The 21,141-nt window shown below is 42.8% G+C and overlaps 1 protein-coding gene across 1 annotated transcript in view; it reads left to right on the forward strand.

Annotated features, from left to right (window-relative positions):
* The window catches only part of sbf2 (SET binding factor 2), a 192,697-nt gene that overhangs the window by 124,301 nt on the left and 47,255 nt on the right, over positions 1-21,141 (forward strand). The window contains exons 18-22 of the mRNA XM_083794214.1: positions 9,231-9,401; positions 9,714-9,991; positions 13,313-13,485; positions 15,527-15,600; positions 19,220-19,415. Of these exons, the coding sequence (XP_083650340.1) occupies positions 9,231-9,401; positions 9,714-9,991; positions 13,313-13,485; positions 15,527-15,600; positions 19,220-19,415 (892 nt within the window). The remainder of the gene's footprint in view (positions 1-9,230; positions 9,402-9,713; positions 9,992-13,312; positions 13,486-15,526; positions 15,601-19,219; positions 19,416-21,141) is intronic.

Genomic DNA, 21,141 nt, shown 5'->3' on the forward strand with positions numbered 1-21,141 from the left:
TTCAGAGAGTGGTGTGTACCACAGGTGCGCTGGCGTATCGCAGGTGTATGTCATACTGAAAGCAGCGGGTGCAAAGTGATCTGAAAAGCAACAGACAACCTCATCTGCATTGATCCACGCCCAATTTCATACCATAAAAGGCTTCAAGCATGACTCAGCAGACAGCAGTTTGTCTGAGATCACAGCCGCGGTCACTGCTATCCAAGCTTGCAACGTTGCGTGCTCCGCTGAAGCAATATAATTATAATTTATTTAATTAAGTTCGGGACCAAGGCGGGTGCTCACTCACACCTTTGCAGAGGTAAAACATATCCGATATTTAAAATATCGGATATGTCAATGCAAAAGTCGTCTTTTCAGAGAGAGCGAGAGAGAGAGAGAGACGAGAGAGGGAGGGGGGCTGCATGGGCCCTCGACACTGTTGCGCGATAAAGAACAGTAGCCCATACATTCATAAGTAAATATATTATCGGCCTGGGATCCTCTTGTCTGAAGAAATTATAATCCAGTGAGTTTATCCAGTGAGTTAAACTATTCTGTGTGTGGCATCCATGTGATCAATATCAATATACATTATTATAAATTCTGTCTGTCTGTCCGTCATGTTCACGAGTGGAGGTGAGCTGGTTTAAAACTGATATGACTGGCCGACTTTCAAACACGCTGCATTCATTAGGCTATAAATGTGGTCTTCTATTTTTTATATAGGGCTAATTAGCCCTATTCATTTTCCAATGTGAATCGGATCGGCAGCACGCTGCTGTCTGCCCCCCCCCCCCCCCCCCCCCACACACACACACACACACACACACACACACACACACACACACACCGAAACAACGTTAGATTCGTACAGTGCAAAATGCAGATAAGTGTAGGCCTATGTTCTTATTATAATTGTGAGTTTGTTTTTTAACATGCAGTCCGCGAGAGCCGATCTACAAGCTCACAACGCGTTGCACTGCGAGTAGCCTAGAGAAGGCTGTCAAGTGAGCAGCGCAATCGCGCATGGCATGCTATAGAAATATCCTAATAAATAAAATAAAAGGTGTCGGGGCTTGCAGGGGCAGTTTCCTTATGGGACTCTATAGGCTAACTTGCCTCTAGAATGCATGCATTTAGGCATACAAGTGCACTCGGCTTTTATATATATATATCGTTTTTTTATGTGCTGAACGACCAATATGTTGGGGACACATGCCTACATATTTTATCTGAGATTTGGGAACAATTTATTGATTCAGCATGAAGACTAAAGCCTTCTGAATAAATCTATACGCTAGTGTATGCTTCCGCAAATTTCTCCTCCACCTAAAGAGCTCCCGTAGCATTTAGCGGAATTTCCGACCAACCAAAGACAGCGTCAAGTTCACGGCCATTTCCATGAATTCCAAATTAATGTGGGAAATCCACGTAAATGCCTTTCCGCCAGCGTCACGGCAATATATCAGCGGAAACGCGTTAATGAATCAGGCCCCATGTCTCTAATTTTGAGTGGTTTGCATTAAGATAACCATAAGCTGAAATAATCAGCCACCTGGGGCACCCCGGTGGATCACAGAGTAAGAGCACATACTATATTATACAGTAAGTCAAGCTAAAGTCCGTCTCACAGCTGGCGCGAGTTAGAATCAGAAAAAGAGCCAAGGCTCTTTGCTGCATGTCACCGGCCTCTCTTCCTTTCTCTTCGCACTGCACTGTATCTATCATAATAAAGAAATGCCAAAAAAACAAAATATTAGCTTAGATGGACAAGTTGATTTCAGTATCTCATGAACTCATCAAAGAGCTTATGTTACCAAAGTATTGTCATATCACAGCTGGTATCAGTCTATACCATGTCCAGGAGGCCAGTCATGTTATTAGCGTTTGCATTTGGCCGTGACCTACAGCACTGATTGTCATGCTGTGTTGAGTTTGGACCCCTGTCGGTGTAATTAGGCTGGTCATCGCATGCCTGGCACTAGATAAAGGCGGCGTTAGATCACGGAGTGTGTTTTTCACCCAACTGTCCTCAGATACTGTGAGAGTTTTGGCCGGCCATTACTAAGAAGACGCTGTAGAGGGAGAAGAGAAGCCTGGCTCCTCGTTCAATTTACCCCCAAAAAACATTGAATTGAACTTTGAAATTTGTTTTTCTTCTTTCAAGTTCGTTCTTGTGGAAACATATCATCTTACATTAGAGGGCATTTGTATAAATCGACACCATCACTTTCATATTGTCTAATTTAGGAGGTATTTTGGAAGTTTCTTTATGGTTTTCCCCAATAACTGTCCACCTTAATCAGAGTCAAGTAGTTGTGAAGGATTATTGACTCTAGCACCATGTCTGTTTCCCTCCCATACTGTCCTTTAAATGTTAGGAGATTTCTATTTGGCTGGGAATTTTACATACAGTTATGTAATGTATTTACACACAGCAGCATAAATACAAACCAACTAAGGCAACACACACTCCAAAGTTTGTTCTCTTCATTTCTGTGACGTTAAAAGGAAACTGTCACTCTTCTAGAGAGCCAGAAACAACATTGATACCCAGCATCATATTACAGGATGACACACACACACACACACACACACACACACACACACACACACACACACTGACGTCACAGGCTAGCCACATGAAGTCAGAGATCCCATGCTGTTCCCATGTGGCTCCAGAGATCCACAAGATTAGAATCGTTACTATCATTCTGATTTATTTTAGTGGTATGTGCAGCCAGTCAACAACAACATTAAACATTACCCCAGGTCGCATACCAAACTTTGGATAAACAGCGTTTTCCTCCACTGCCCATGCAAGAGTGTCAACAGTATGTTAGGAGTCAGACATTGGTCAAGTCCTTGTTTGGGTTCCTTGGCCAGGGTTTGGCAAAGCCTGCACTGTGTGTTGATGGTCAAAGAGCTACCATCTCCCCATGGCCCTCCAGTCTCTGAGTCCCAGAACGTGGGAAGCACCCATGATGCAGTGAACCAGCCTGCTCCCATAGTCTGAGTAACTAGAGAGACAGGATGCTGGAAAGAGACAGAAAATGTTGAAATTGAAGAGCTATTATTAATGACCCACATTTCTTTTTTTATTCGATCTGTTGTTTTCCCCTATTTCACAGGCCTCTCTCTCGTGGGGTTTGTAATACCAGATATGATAGACATTATACTAATGCTTCAGACAGCGGGAGATTTGTGCCTCAATGCAGCCAGAGTTGTCATCGCTTATGAACCGTTTGTCAGGAGTTACTGTATTCTGCATGCCAGTCACAGTCGGCCTCACTCGCTAAAGTTTACCTAAATCCCATGCAACCTTTGTAGCGTCTCTTACAGAGACAGACGTTTTGCATTGTGTTGTGATACCTTATTATAACCGTACCTCTGGCATTTATTATCTAGTGAGCCCTGATTTCAACAGGTGACTCGGTGTTATTGTACCCTTTGGTGTCGTGTTTGACCTCTCGTGGCTCCATTTGAATAGTATCACCACCACAGCAAAAGGATCCATGCCTTCCTGACCGTCGGCTTCAAGGGGGGGGGAATCACAAATTGGACACAGACAGCAGCGAGTCAAAATAAAAGCCCAAAGCTTACATGACGTACGCGGCCAAAAACACTTTGCTGTTTGCATTCTTTGTGCCACAGTTTATGCATGGAGGGATTTGACAGTTTGCCTTGTCAAACTGTGTTACACTGTGTTCCCGGGGAGGCAAATGATCTACTGGGTGACCCTTGTATACCTCTGAGACATCTAGTTTTGTCTGTTTACTTAGCTTTGTAGGACATTTATTGTCAGCCGTGCACTGTGCATCGACACAGCCGTGGCATATGGATGCCATGATGGACTTGTTTATTCATCGGCTTTCGACATGTTTCTTTACACCGTGTTTGTTTTACTGGAGTCATCGTTGTAAACACGATGTTTTGGAAGGAGACATCTCTGCATTCTCAGGATAGTGTTCCTCACTGACTCATGTAGAAACGCATGCAATAAAAAGATGGATGGTGCACAGGTCAGGACGGCGTTCCCTGCAGACTCAGACTAGTTTTTTCTTGTACATTTGTAAATGTTTTTGTCTCATGGTGACACATCAATTAAGGATCTCTAACCCTTTAGATACAGTTCAAGCAAGCAGCACATGTGCTCATAATTTTTTTGTAATGATGACATACATTTTCTCTGTCCTCTCTCCTTTCTTATGAATATACAGTAGAGGGTATGCACATGCATAAAGTGAATGGCAAATCGAGTGGCAAATTCTGGTGTTTTAACTAAGCATCATGTTATACTTTAGCTATTGAAAAATAGAAGATCTACAATCTACGATCGAGTGGCGCGCTACGAGCTTGTAGGTCGGCTATTTTTGAAAAATCGTAAATGCGGCACAAATCTTTGAATATATATTCTTTCAGAGCGAACGTTTTTCTTATTTCGACGTCAGGCCTAAATGGGTTAATGTCATTTAACGTTGTTTAATGCAATCAGATCGGACTTTTCTGTTTGGATGTATGGGCTGTCATGGCCAGAAAGTAAGCATTACCGCATATCTTCCGGGTATGATGTCATGCTTTACCCTCTATTGGTAACCGATCATAACTGTACAGCATGATGCTGTACAGTTTGACTTGCCGTCATAACTGTACAGCATGATGCTGTACAGTTTGACTTGCCGTCGTTTCAAAGCAGTCGATCGTCCTGGAGTCATGTTTTGATCTCTGAGATCGTGACCCAGGAAGGACGCCCACTGGCCTCGGATCCTTTGACCCTTAACAAGGCATTCACTTTTGTCTGTTTCGCCTTGTGGTTTCAATGCTTGTTTTTCTCCCTGGTCTCAACCCCTGCATTCTTCTTCTCCACTGGGCCAGTCACACTGTCATACTGGTCTCCGATAGGGCTTTCTCTCCCTCCCTCCCTCCCTCCCTCCCTTCCTTCCCCTCATGTCCACATCTTTCCTTCCCTCTTCTCCTTTCCTCTTTCCCTTCGTTCCCCCTGTCTGTCTGTCTGTTTGTTTCCATCCTCCTCATCCATCTGTCTTTTTAGTTTTTATGCATCTCTTATAGTCTCTGGAGCTAAAGCTCCCTGTATTATCACTACAGAACAGGGCCGAGCTGACCGCGGTCAACTTGACCTGCACACATATCTCACAAGGCAGACAACAGGATCAGTCGGGCTGATTATTTTGGATGGAGAAAAACGAGCACACACACGCATAGCCCGTCTGCTGAGAAGCGCTCGGGAGGAGAGAGACGTGACACCGCTATCCAAAAGACAACAGTTCCTCTGCTTGTTTGTCTTGAGTTTATTTATGACCATGTTTCATACTCCATCCTTTACACTAGACCTCATTCAGTCTGGTCGTTTGGATCTGTCTGAGTAATCTCAAAGTCTATTAGCCTGACCTCTGCCATGCAGCTTGAAGCTGCACTACGGCATACTTTCAAGCTTGTATGTCTTTGTCTTGTCAACCCAAGCCTGCTACGACTAGATTCCCATCCTCCGATGTCAGTGAGCTAATGTAACTAAGTACACAGCGTTCCTCTGGTGATAGCTAATGTAAGCATTTCTGTCGGTGTTGAGAAAATGGGTTATCTAAATGAGGCAACATTAACGTCAGACTCCCTAATTCCTTTATGATATACGGCGAGGCAGAGATCCAGCAGTACGTGTGTTGTTCATCGGAAGGCAAACTGTTTACACAGCACAAGCTCTTTAGATTGGGGGATTTGTATAATAGTTTACAGGAAAGGAGGTTATTCCTTTGCATGGGTCTGACCCAGGATCAGTTATAGAGATACACTGCTGCCCTCCACCTGGTCAAGGGTCTGACCCAGGATCAGTTAGAGATACACTGCTGCCCTCCACCTGGTCAAGGGTCTCATTGGAAGCTGCTGTGGGGACAAAAGCTGTTTATAGAAGGGGCGCTATAGCGCCCCTTAAAATTCACACGTGTGAAGTGAAGGGCACCCACTGTGGCTGCTACATGACGTCATTGCTTAAAGCAGTTAAAAGTTCATAGACTTGTTTTGCCACATGACCTAATTTATGAAAGCCAGACGTTGGAGGGGATAGCGACCCTAAAAGAACACCTTTTGTCATGATGAACGTGTATGATGATGAAGTCACCCACCTGTACGTCATTTGCAATTGTCTTTGATGTACGGAAGACAGTTAGTCATACAAGGTCCATAGACTTGGCCACACACATGACATCATGGGCAGAACACACACCATCCTGGTGCTGGAGGGGATAGGGTTAATTTTTTGTCACATACATTGTGAGACTTGGAGCGGTGAGCCGCAGCCGTGACGCGCTCGGGAATCATTTGTAGTTGATCTAACCCCCCAAATCCAACCCTTGATGCTGAGTGCCAAGCAGGGAGGCATTTGGTCCCATTTAACCCCCCAAATCCAACCCTTGATGCTGAGTGCCAAGCAGGGAGGCATTTGGTCCCATTTAACCCCCCAAATCCAACCCTTGATGCTGAGTGCCAAGCAGGGAGGCATTGGGTCCCATTTAACCCCCCAAATCCAACCCTTGATGCTGAGTGCCAAGCAGGGAGGCATTGGGTCCCATTTGAACCCCCAAATCCAACCCTTGATGCTGAGTGCCAAGCAGGGAGGCATTGGGTCCCATTTTTACAGTCTTTGGTTTAATCTGGATGGGTATCGAATCTTGACCTCTCAGTTTAGAGCGGACGCTCTTAACCACAAGGCCACTGAGCTGATTACAGGTTACACTACATAAGTACACTAGTATACCTCTTTTACTGCCAAAGTCACATACTGCCATGGACAAGTTTGGACGAGTTATTAGGTTATTATTAATTATGAAAGCTTAGCTTGCGGTTACTATAGTTAGCAGTAAACTGACACAGTGCCCTAACCAAGATGGCCACGGCCAAAGACTTCTGTGACAACAGCGATCTCGTCTCTGAGCCCTTTCTCAGATTGAGGTGTTTGATCAAAACCCGGGATGTTAGCGGCTCATTACAAAACAGAACACCAGCACGTCAATTGAATTCCTGAGAAGTTCCAATGCGATAATGGAAGCCATCGTTCTCGCGATAATTCAAATCTAAAATGATCAACACTCGTGTGAAGTTAGGGGCGCTCTTATAATCATACATCATCACATTCCGTGCTCAGCCAATCAAATGAACACATAACGTTCTATTGACACACAGACACACAAAGCTGTGCGTAGCCCCTCAAAAATCTTTCTTGAACATCTTGAAAAGTCATGACAATCTGCAGAATCTTTTTTTTTTTCTGGAAGTACTATAATCCCCCCCCCCCCCCCCCCCCCTCTAAAGAAGAGGAAAATGATGTTGTCCCACATGGTGGTATTATTATGGTATAGTATAGCATATTGTGTAGATTTAGCAGATGTTTGAGGTGTTTCACGTACATTTCCCAATAAAACCCTCCGACTGCAGCCAATTCTAGGCTCTAGTTGTAGCACACCATGCCATAGTAAATGTCAGACAGAGACCATATAATGGATGCCAAAAACAGCTGCATATTGGCTGAGGCCATCTTTTCTACGAGTGGATAGAATGTATAGATCTACTCTGCTGTCCAACACCAAGGGTTTCTATTTGCTTTGACCCCCTTGAAGTCACCTTAAAGGAGAATTCCATGCTAGAAGGCGTTCTTACCTTTCTTTGTAGAGGTCCAGGTGTTTTTTGTGCAAAAACTCCTTATTGGCTATTTCCCCTACCATAACCCATAAGCCCTCAATGAATTGCATTGAATTGAATGGGGCTATAGGGTGTTGTGCTAATTCTCTTATTTCCATCGAAATACAGTAAGTAGTAAAGTGTGCCGCTTGGGATATTATTTACATTATGAAGAGAGGATATATACAAAAAGAAATTGAGCGATGGAAATAAGCGAATTAGCACAACGCCCCATAGCCCCATTCAATTCCCACTCAATGCAATTAATTTAGGGCTTATGGTAGGGGAAATAGCCAATAAGGAGCTTTTGCACAAAATAACACCTGGACCTCTTTGGTGGGGACGTAACGACTACAAAGAAAGGTAAGAAAGCCTTTTAGTATGGAATTCTCCTTTAAGCCTCTGGGGAAATGAGCCGTTTTTGGTTTAATTATCTAGTATAATTACAATATCTTGGCTGCTACTGATCATTCAAACTGTAAGGTCAAAATGGAAAGAACTGTGTTTTATTGCATCAGGCTCAGAGGGAAAAAATCTGAAACTAATCTAATAACAGACTTAACAGAATATTTGACTTCAGAAGGGGGGATACTTGGTTGTGGATAGGTGTTCATGGCTGGTCAGTCAGTGGTCATTTATAAATTGTTGGCACTTTGCTCTGCGGTGTTTATGTTTTTGCCTCCAAAATCTTGCAGTACAGGAACTGTAGTAGCTTTATTGGCTTTAGCCGAGCACTGGCATGTTTAGAGGTATTTTTTGCAGACAGCAGGTGCTTTACTCGTCAATGCGAACCGGGGCAGAACTGGGACTTCAAAATGAAGACAGAGAAAGAGGGAGTGGCCTTGGTTTGGGTTAGTTGTTGAAAACATAATATGACCGGAAACTTAAAGATTGAATTCACTTGAAATATTTGCAGGTCTGTGTTGTTTTCCCGATTTTTAACAGACTGGTTTAATACAGTAAATGTCACTCAATGCAGTCCTGTGACTCCTGTCCCAGAGTGTCGATACTCATGAAGCGATATCCAGTTGGCCAGATGCTGTTGTTTTAAAAGGCTTATATATTTGTTTATTCTGATTGTGTCATTCCTCTCATGTCTTTAACAGAAACTGGCCCCCGGTGTGAACCAGTTTGTGTTCTGATTGTCATTCCTCTCATGTCTTTAACAGAAACTGGCCCCCGGTGTGAACCAGTTTGTTTTCTGATTGTGTCATTCCTCTCATGTCTTTAACAGAAACTGACCCCCGGTTTGAACCAGTTTGTTTAGTGATTGTGTCATTTCTCTCATGTCTTTAACAGAAACTGGCCCCTGGTGTGAACCAGTTTGTGTTCTGATTGTGTCATTCCTCTCATGTCTTTAACAGAAACTGGCCCCCGGTGTGAACCAGTTTGTTTTCTGATTGTGTCATTCCTCTCATGTCTTTAACAGAAACTGGCCCCCGGTGTGAACCAGTTTGTTTTCTGATTGTGTCATTCCTCTCATGTCTTTAACAGAAACTGGCCCCCGGTGTGAACCATTTTGTGTTCTGATTGTGTCATTCCTCTCATGTCTTTAACAGAAACTGGCCCCCGGTGTGAACCAGTTTGCCTACACGTGTGTCCAGGACCATCCCATCTGGACCAACCAGCAGTTCTGGGAGGCTACGTTCTACAGCGAGGTCCAGAGCCAGATCCGAGCTCTGTATCTCACCGCTGCGGAGGAGAAAGTCAGCATCACTGCAAGGATCAAGGTAATTGCGCCGTAGACCCAGCAATTACTGTATATATACAGTAATATGCCTCCCTCTTGTCTATTTCAACCCACTGTGTGGGGCTGGGTCTGCAGGGTGAAACCACATCAAATCAATTCGCCATTATTTCTACAACTGTTTCCTCTATTTGTGTTTCGGGGGTAGCGATTGATCCCTTCAAGGCTATATATATAAAAAATAAATGGGTTAGACTTTAATCAGACCAGTGTGTGTCCAGTGGAAACCTCGTATGAATCTGATCACAGGTCAGAATGGGTTATTCATGTTGTCTTGTTGTTTCTCCTCCCATAGGACCATGCTCCTCTGCTCCCGGCCAGCGGAGGAGACGGAGGAGAGCACACGGCCATGGACCTGGCAGCAGAGCAGCTCCGTGCGTGGCCCAGCCTCAGCAAGGAGAAGCAGCTGGAGCTGGTGAAGAACGAGGAGAGCACGGTGTTCAGCCAGGCCATCCACTACGCCAGCCTGATGGTCTATCTGCTGGTTCCCCTGGACACCTCCAAGGTCAGGCTCCTCCGCAACGCACCCGTTCACGACTGGGAGAGCGGCAGCAACAGCATCGTCACCAACAGGTCAGGATGATAATGGGAGCATGATGCAACACGTAATGGGAATGTGTTACTGTAACTGTACGGCAGCGGTCCCCAAAGGTTTCTGCCCCACACCCCCTGTTACCTCCTGACCTAGCTGACCCCCGCACCCCCTGTTACCTCCTGACCTAGCTGACCCCCGCACCCCCTGTTACCTCCTGACCTAGCTGACCCCCGCACCCCCCAACGCTCAGTCTCATTGTATTTGGCCGAAAATAATAATAATAAAACTTTATTTGTATAGCACCTTTCATGACATGAAATGCAGGCATGTGTACATGATACACACAGACATTCCTGGTTGTAGGAGTGGTTGCACCACTCAAAAACAAGCAGTAATGCAATACAGTGAGGATATGAATAACAAAAAATAAAATATCAATTAAAAGCAAGGCTGTAGAAGTGGGTCTTGAGCTGTGCTTTAAAAATGTCTACAGAGGCTGCCTGTCGAAGGTACAGTGGGAGTTTGTTCCATGCCGTCGGCCCGTAGAAGCAAAAAGAAAATGATAATTATTTTAACACAATCCATGCCAGTACACTACAATAGAAACGCAGACCAGTGGCCAGCGTTTCTATCGTAACGTCTTGGCACAGAGGGGTTATAGTGCTTAAAATGTAACCTGTCGTTCTTATAAATCATCATTTTGACCTTACAAAACCTGTTTTGTAAGGTTTGTAAGGATCACAGCATTTATCTGGAGGAGAAAGCCTCGAGTTGTTGATTTGGGAGTAATAAGGTGATGATTGGTGTGTGGGTGGATGTGGCGTTGGTCACAGTGTACACGATACGCTGCGATTAAAGCCAAATGCAACACAGCTCTTCCTTCCATAATGCAGCCCACATCCGTTCTGTGGGTTTATGTTGTCCTACGACCACACTCTGGAGTAACGCTTACATACTACTTCACTTTGGACGTTTAAAACCTGCAAGGCTGTTGTCAACTTTCCGCTCGACAAGAGACCAAAGAAAATAGAAGTGAAAGGGATTTCGGCAAAATGAGCCAAACCTGGGCTTTTCTTTAGAAACGGAGGTGGTGAAGGAGCCAAGGATTCATTTCTGGATTATCTGTGATTATTGCTCCACGGTAGCACTAGCCAGTCACCGGTGGATTTCCTGCAGGAAATATTATATTAGACAAGAGAGCTTTGCAGAATATTCACAGCCAAATGTTCATATACCAAATTTCTAAATGTATTCCCAAATATACACATTTACCCTGGGACAATATTTGTATAGTTAATTTTGTTTCTATATTTGTTGTAAGGAACTACAACTCATTGATTTCTATGCATATGTCCTGTATGTTGTCTTGTATGAAACATACTGTGTGGCCAATAGAACAGTGATTTATCCTGACATGTTGGGCCAGTCTGCTGGCATTACTCGGGCATTGTCAGAATTTGTCACTGACAATGTGTGACAATGTGTTCAATAATTCATAAACTACACAGTGGAAAGGATAGACACCCGCACACCGCCACTTGCTGGGTTCAGAGCATTTATTTAAGAAGCAACGTTTCGGTCTTGCGACCTTCCTCAGCCTGAGACCGTTAAAGTCCCGGCCCTATACAGTATATATATATATATATATATATAGTATTTAAAAGCTTCCGCTAAAATAAATAGTCTGTTTAATTCTAGCTTTGGCTCTGCGTGCATAGTGTAGCGACGTAAACCTTACTGAAGATTAGCCTACTTTGCGTAATAGTTGACATTCAGCTGGAGCAGGACCAATACGACACAAAGCTGTATATTATCCCCAATTATTTCATGGCTACTTAACAATTACTCCATTAAGTAAGCTTTATTAGCTTACAAGTTTACACTTCCATTGGTCTGTTATCAAGAAATAACAGACTGCAGATCGCTGTGATTGGGCGATCAGGAGGGAGCGTTCAGCCAATGAGCGATCAGGAGGGAGCGTTCAGCCAAGCCGTGGCATGTAATAAATCTTAACATCTCCTCTGTCTACTCACAGCTTAGCTTACTGAGACAACACTATCAATCACCTGTCACCTATCAATCACCTATCAATCACCTTACTGAGACAACACTATCAATCAGCTATCAATCACCTTACTGAGACAACACTATCAATCACCTATCAATCACCTTACTGAGACAACACTATCAATCACCTATCAATCACCTTACTGAGACAACACTATCAATCACCTATCAATCACCTTACTGAGACAACACTATCAATCACCTATCAATCACCTATCAATCACCTTACTGAGACAACACTATCAATCACCTATCAATCACCTTACTGAGACAACACTATCAATCACCTATCAATCACCTTACTGAGACAACACTATCAATCACCTATCAATCACCTATCAATCACCTTACTGAGACAACACTATCAATCACCTATCAATCACCTTACTGAGACAACACTATCAATCACCTATCAATCACCTTACTGAGACAACACTATCAATCACCTATCAATCACCTTACTGAGACAACACTATCAATCACCTATCAATCACCTTACTGAGACAACACTATCAATCACCTATCAATCACCTTACTGAGACAACACTATCAATCACCTATCAATCACCTTACTGAGACAACACTATCAATCACCTATCAATCACCTTACTGAGACAACACTATCAATCACCTATCAATCACCTTACTGAGACAACACTATCAATCACCTATCAATCACCTTACTGAGACAACACTATCAATCAGCTATCAATCACCTTACTGAGACAACACTATCAATCACCTATCAATCACCTTACTGAGACAACACTATCAATCACCTATCAATCACCTTACTGAGACAACACTATCAATCACCTATCAATCACCTTACTGAGACAACACTATCAATCACCTATCAATCACCTTACTGAGACAACACTATCAATCACCTATCTATCACCTTACTGAGACAACACTATCAATCACCTATCAATCACCTTACTGAGACAACACTCCATGTGCCTATCAATCACCTTACTGAGACAACACTATCAATCACCTATCAATCACCTATCAATCACCTTACTGAGACAACACTATCAATCACCTATCAATCACCTTACTGAGACAACACTATCAATCACCTATCAATCACCTTACTGAGACAACACTCCATGTGCCTATCAATCACCTCACTGCTCCGTATTGACTGATTCATGTCTGTGTAACTGTACTGTACTGTGTGTGTTGTGCAGCATTGATTCATGTCTGTGTGACTGTACTGTACTGTGTGTGTTGTGCAGCATTGATTCATGTGTGTGTGACTGTACTGTACTGTGTGTGTTGTGCAGCATTGCGGGCAGTGTGGCAGAGAGCTTTGACACAGAGAGCGGCTTCGAGGACTCTGAAACCAGCGACGTGGCCAACTCTGTGGTCAGGTTCATCGCCCGCTTCATCGACAAGGTGTGCACTGAGAGCGGCGTGACCCAGGACCACATCAAGAGTCTCCACAGCATGATCCCAGGTACGGTTGTACTCTTACTGTAGCACAGCATGATCCCAGGTACTGTACAGTACTCTTACTGTAGCACAGCATGATCCCAGGTACTGTACAGTACTCTTACTGTAGCACAGCATGATCCCAGGTACTGTACAGTACTCTTACTGTAGCACAGCATGATCCCAGGTACTGTACAGTACTCTTAGGTCGCATTCATACCAGAGAGCTTTGCTGCGATTAAAACGAATCCTGCTGCGCATTGTCAGAAAGTGCGCTTCGTTTGGCAGGTGTGAAGGCTCATTCGAATCCTAATGCGCAGCAAATAACCACATTTTACTCCGCCCAAAAACGTGGGTTTCGCTTCGCTTCGAATCGCACTTGACTACGATTCGGTGCAGGTGTGAATGCAATCCGCAGTAAATAAAGGAAATGAAGCAAACATAATGTGGCGGGTGAGGAGCTGAACACAGTTGGAGACGGTTAAGGCATATTTTACGCAGCGCAAAGATGTCCCGTTACTGTGGATAGACGTGGTCGAATAAGGAGACTGAATCGAAATGAGGACGTGTAGGCTACATTAATCAATTGCTTAAGAAAACACATAAAAACACTGCAGTGTATTATAGCCTACATAATATTCTGTCTGTCTGTCTGTGCGTGCCGTAAACATGGAGTGCTGTCACTGTGTGGGACTGGGGAGTTATATCAGTGCACTCATTCAGCGCTGTGCTGCATGCCCAAAAGAACAGTGTGTGGCGGCTGCGTGCGTAGAGAGAGAGAGAGGGGGGGGTCCCAGACGGCACGACACATGCACGTTATGAGTGTAATTTTATCACCATAGATTTCACTGTGTAGGCTATAGTTTATGAATGGAACACATTGATAAAGGTCCCCCCTGCTGCGTTTTGCTGCGAATGACAGTGTGAAGGCAAACCCCAGCCAATTAAATATGCAAGAATTCCATTTCCCCGCCCATACGGATCTGCGTCTACCGAAGTATTAGGTGAGAATGTGACCTTACTGTAGCACAGCATGATCCCAGGTACTGTACAGTACTCTTACTGTAGCACAGCATGATCCCAGGTACTGTACAGTACTCTTACTGTAGCACAGCATGATCCCAGGTACTGTACAGTACTCTTACTGTAGCACAGCATGATCCCAGGTACTGTACAGTACTCTTACTGTAGCACAGCATGATCCCAGGTACGGTTGTACTCTTACTGTAGCACAGCATGATCCCAGGTACTGTACAGTACTCTTACTGTAGCACAGCATGATCCCAGGTACTGTACAGTACTCTTACTGTAGCACAGCATGATCCCAGGTACTGTAGTGCTCTTACTGTACTCAGCTGATGACATCACACTCTGTCGCTGTCCTATTTCTCTCAGCTATGCATGGTAACGCTTTTCACCTCAAACTCCGTCCAAACGAAGCTCATACTAAATTGGATATGTCTTATTCTAATCTAAGCACATACTGTAGTAGCACAGACCCCTGAGCTGACATGGGAGCTACCCTTTGAAATCTGTAAATATAATATAGACTGTGGTTTATTCAAATCATGACAATAAACACATCTTTTGGGCCGAACAAATAACCATAAAGAAAAGAAGAACAAAAGGGAAGGGTACAACACTTTATTGTTCAAGTTTTTTCTTCTTTCTAATTATTTGTTGGGCCCAAAAAAATGCTGGATGTGTGAACTGCAGCATCACTCCCAATCTTCCGCCGTAGTCTGAAAACCCACCTTTTCAGACTCCATCATGGCCCGTAGCACTTACCCTACCCCCTTAGATAGCATTTCTGTAGACTTAGATAGCATTTGATACAGACTTATAGCATGTTATGTAGACAGCACTATAATTGCATTGTATGTAGTCATAGCACATATAGTACATATGTACATACATATGTATAGCATAGTATAGTTTATATGTATAGTTTCATTATATAGATATTCCACTGTTACGTTCTTAGCTAACGCATGTTTGTAAGATGCAATGTAACACTGGATGTGTATGAATGTAAAACACTGCGCTAAATCTCTGTCAACCCACAGGCATCGTAGCGATGCAGATGGAAACGTTGGAGGCTGTGCACAGGGAGAGCAGGAGGCTGCCTCCAATTCAGAAGGTGAGCAGACTAGTGCCATGAGGGTGTTTTATCTGGCACGTTACAGTACCTCTTATGCAAGGAGCATAAGAGCATTATCCTGTTATCCAGTCATGTACTTTTTTCATTAATTATTGTCAGCCCATCACAAATTTCATATTTTACCCCTTAGTCTAGCCTTATGACTCCCCCTATTTAACATGACTGCCAGGACTTAATAAAATGCTCTCACACAAACAGACACGCCGTACGCCAGTACTGCCGTGGGAGCATCCTGGGAGTGATGGTGAGCGGTCTGTCCTGGCCTTTGGTCTTTGGGCTGCTGTATGAAGGCTTAGCTTTAGATTCGTTGGTGTGCTGCTGGCTGCAAGTAGCATGTTGACTGCTGTGGTGTGTAGACAACATTGCCTCTGGCCATAGAACTGGGTGATGGTAATAATTATGATAATGATATCATAATTATAGTAATGATACTTGTGGGCAATTGGTTCTCCTCAATTAACCCATTCTAACCATTCGGAGCAATGGGCAGCGCCAGCGCAAGGGTCTGGTCAGCAGTATCTTCTTAACATGCACACCTTTTGGTGTGGGAAGAAACCAGAGCACATGAAGGGAACCTATGTGAACATGGGGAGAACATGTAAACTCCTTCTTGCTGTGAGGCAGTGTTAACGTGAACATGGGGAGAACATGTAAACTCCTTCTTGCTGTGAGGCAGTGTTAATGTGAACCTATGTGAACATGGGGAGAACATGTAAACTCCTTCTTGCTGTGAGGCAGTGTTAACGTGAACCTATGTGACATGGGGAGAACATGTAAACTCCTTCTTGCTGTGGGGCAGTGTTAACGTGAACCTATGTGAACATGGGGAGAACATGTAAACTCCTCGCTGTGAGGCAGTGTTAACGTGAACCTATGTGAACATGGGGAGAACATGCAAACTCCTTATTGCTGTGAGGCAGTGTTAACGTGAACATGGGGAGAACATGCAAACTCCTTCTTGCTGTGAGGCAGTGTTAACGTGAACATGGGGAGAACATGTAAACTCCTTCTTGCTGTGAGGCAGTGTTAACCTACATGGATGTGAACACAGGGAGAACATGTAAACTCCTTCTTGCTGTGAGGCAGTGTTAACCTACATGGATGTGAACATAGGGAGAACATGTAAACTCCTTCTTGCTGTGAGGCAGTGTTAACCTACATGGATGTGAACATAGGGAGAACATGTAAACTCCTTCTTGCTGTGAGGCAGTGTTAACCTACATGGATGTGAACATAGGGAGAACATGTAAACTCCTTCTTGCTGTGAGGCAGTGTTAACCTACATGGATGTGAACATAGGGAGAACAAGTAGACTCCTTCTTGCTGTGAGGCAGTGTTAACGTGAACCTATGTGAACATGGGGAGAACATGTAAACTCCTTCTTGCTGTGAGGCAGTGTTAACCTACATGTATGTGAACATAGGGAGAACATGTAAACTCCTTCTTGCTGTGAGGCAGTGTTAACCTATGTGAACATGGGGAGAACATGTAAACTCCTTCTTGCTGTGAGGCAGTGTTAACGTGAACCTATGTGAACATGGGGAGAACATGTAAACTCCTTCTTGCTGTGAGGCAGTGTTAACGTGAACATAGGGAGAACATGTAAACTCCTTCTTGCTGTGAGGCAGTGTTAACGTGAACCTATGTGAACATGGGGAGAACATGTAAACTCCTTCTCGCTGTGAGGCAGTGTTAACGTGAACCTATGTGAACATGGGGAGAACATGTAAACTCCTTCTTGCTGTGAGGCAGAGTTAACGTGCAAGGCGACGTTAGCAGCTGTGTGTGAACACATGTATTGTAACACATGGCTGTGTGACACACACTGCTTGTAGGAGACCCTGCAGCTGGAAGCTGTGTTGAGGTGATGAGGGACTTCCTCTGTCCTGGTCCCCAATCTGTCCCACACAGGACAGATTCAAGGCCAGATTCAAATCTTATTATCTTCTGGCCAAGCCTCGGCGCTCCCAGACAGGGAGCTCACTGTGCTGAGGAATGTTGGGACTGATCTAGCATGTCCAGGTTTCTGTTTGTAACGACGATGCAACTGAATATCGCTCTGCTGACTTTGGAGGATCTGAAGAGATTGCACAGAACACAGGCTTCCATCTTTTCTCAACATACTGTACATGTGAATTGATTGATTAGTTTAGAGGTGGCCTGCTCTACGTATGTAACCCTGGAATTCTTATTTTGGGCAGACCCCCCCCCCCCCCCCAAATAACCTGAGCCTGTACATCGGCCAATTTAATTATTTATTTAAATAGCATTATACAGTAGGGTTATGGGGTTAACTTCCATTGCTGCAAAAATATACAGGAAAAAAAATAAGAAAAAACTACTTCTGAGAATGTATACTGTATGTATTTATATACTGTATGTGACACAATCAAGGAATGCTGAGCTGAATTCTTTGTAAATGTGATGAAAGCAAATGTTCTGGGAATTTGTTGGCTAATTCTACAGATATGCTAATTCTACAGATATGCACATACAGTATGAGGAAGTTTCCGTCTGTTGCAATACTTAGGAAACCAATGATTGACCAATTTATGATAAATTAAATGGACAGATCCGTTTTACACAAATCCCAAATCAGTCTTGATGATTGATCGCATGATTTCTTGCTTTGTCTTGGCAAGTCATCAGGTGTGTGTCTGTGTGTGTGTGTGTGTGTCTGTGTGTCTGTGTGTGTGTGTGTGTGTGTGTGTGTGTGTGTGTGTGTGTGTGTGTGTGTGTGTGTGTGTGTGTGTCTGTGTGTGTGTGTGTGTCTGTGTGTGTGTCTGTGTCTGTGTCTGTGTCTGTGTCTGTGTCTGTGTGAGTGTGAGTGTGAGTGTGAGTGTGAGTGTGAGTGTGAGTGTGAGTGTGAGTGTGTGTGTGTGTGTGTGTGTGTGTGTGTGTGTGTGTGTGTGTGTGTGTGTGTGTGTGTGTGTGTGTGTGTGTGTGTGTGTGTGTGTGTGTGTCTGTGTCTGTGTCTGTGTCTGTGTGTGTAGGTTCTAACAGTATAATGGGTTAATCATATTGATTCCTGGGGGGTACAGTAGAAACCATGCTCTTGCCCAGCAGCATTTTTTAAACAACAAAATTAACAGAATTGAACTTGATGCTTCTGAGTAAGACCATTCATTGTGCAGGTTTTTTCTTCCTGAATTAGTCCATATTATTATAAGATGAAAGTGATTGAGGAGGATGAGTATTTTGACTGCTGGGCAAAAATATTGAGAAATGTCAAGATGTCCATTTGGTTTCATACAACTTGTGATGAGCATCTACTGTACCACCATACTGTACTGTTACTGTATGTCATGTTCTGCTCCAAATGTATTGATGAGATTCTCCGCCCATTTTGAGCAGGAACCCCTTTTGGTGTTAGCATTACGTTATGCTTTAGCTATTGAAAAAATAGCAGATCTACAAGCTCATAGCACACCACCGAGTGGCGCGCTACGAGCTTGTAGGTCTGCTATTTTTGAAAAACCAAAGAACGACTGACATAGAAACATAGCTTTTTCAGAAAACTGTCAGGATGTAGAAGACATTTTTTTGAATCAGGTCTCAGATCAAAACGGGTCAATTTGTCTCTTCTCTCCAACACCAGCCTAAGATCCTGCGTCCGGCGCTGCTGCCGGGGGAGGAGTTTGTGTCCGAGTTCCTGCGGGTGGTTTTAGACGCCGACGGCCGGGAGGAGGCCACGGGGGGCCTGTTGGGGGGGCCACACATCCTGCCAGCAGAGGGCGCCCTCTTTCTCACCACATACCGGATCATCTTCAAAGGCACCCCTCATGATCCACTAGGTCAGTGGTTATTATTATTATTATTAATATTATTATGATCCACTAGGTCAGTGGTTATTATTATTACTTGCGCAAGCAGAGCGCGCAAGTAATAATTTCGCCCGGTCTGTGTGCACCGTGCCAGCCGACCCGCCACTTGATGCGTATGCGAATAAAACAGCTAATTTGTGCCTGGTTTGCTGGGACCAGATTACATAAATGACCATATGTCTTACGTCATCATTTAGAGCTAGTCATACGTATACTATATACATAATCAGTAAAATAAAATAGCAAATTGTGCCTGATCTGCTGGGACCAGAGTACGTGGTGTGTATATGTATGACTAGCTCTCAATGATGACGTAAGAAATATGGTCATTTATGTAATCTGGTCCCAGCAAACCAGGCACAAATCTGCTGTTTTATTTGCATACGCATCAAGTGGCGGGTTGGCTGGCACGGTTTTTGGCGCAAAGTAACCACAGTATACCGCTAATCAACTTACAACTACATACTCTATATAGTATATGTATATGTATACATAGATTTAGTATTAATATCACTATAGTCCAAGATGAAATACATTTAAAACAATTGACAATTTACAATAAATAATAAAATAATTATACTGTATAACATATTTTAATTCAGTTTATATACCTTTTTTTTCATCACATATCAATGATTTATTTTTCTTTGAAAAACTAAAAAGGGATCTAGAATATTTCTAAATTGATAAAAGTGTATTTCTTATATAGATAGAAACTTGAACCATACTTAATAATACTAGGTGTTTACATGCATAAAGTAGATAGGTAGCAAATAGTTACACCTAATAATTAGACATTTCAAACTTATTATTATGATCCACTAGGTCAGTGGTTATTATTATTATTAATATTATGATCCACTAGGTCAGTGGTTATTATTATTATTATTATGATCCACTAGGTCAGTGGTTATTATTATTATTATTATTATTATTATGATCCACTAGGTCAGTGGTTATTATTATTATTATTATTATGATCCACTAGGTCAGTGGTTATTATTATTATTATTATTATTATTATTATGATCCACTAGGTCAGTGGTTATTATTATTATTATTATGATCCACTAGGTCAGTGGTTATTATTATTATTAATATCATGATCCACTAGGTCAGTGGTTATTATTATTATTATTATTATTATTATTATGATCCACTAGGTCAGTGGTTATTATTATTATTAATATCATGATCCACTAGGTCAGTGGTTATTATTATTATTATTATTATTATTATTATGATCCACTAGGTCAGTGGTTATTATTATTATTAATATCATGATCCACTAGGTCAGTGGTTATTATTATTATTATTATTATTATTATGATCCACTAGGTCAGTGGTTATTATTATTAATATTATGATCCACTAGGTCAGTGGTTATTATTATTAATATTATGATCCACTAGGTCAGTGGTTGTTATTATTATTATTATTATGATCCACTAGGTCAGTGGTTATTATTATTAATATTATGATCCACTAGGTCAGTGGTTATTATTATTATTATTATTATTATTATTATGATCCACTAGGTCAGTGGTTATTATTATTATTATTATTATTATGATCCACTAGGTCAGTGGTTATTATTATTATTATTATTATGATCCACTAGGTCAGTGGTTATTATTATTATTATTATTATGATCCACTAGGTCAGTGGTTATTATTATTAATATTATGATCCACT

This window comes from Protomyctophum parallelum, assembly GCF_964188405.1.
Source record: "Protomyctophum parallelum genome assembly, chromosome: 2".
Taxonomy (NCBI): Eukaryota; Metazoa; Chordata; class Actinopteri; order Myctophiformes; family Myctophidae; genus Protomyctophum; species Protomyctophum parallelum.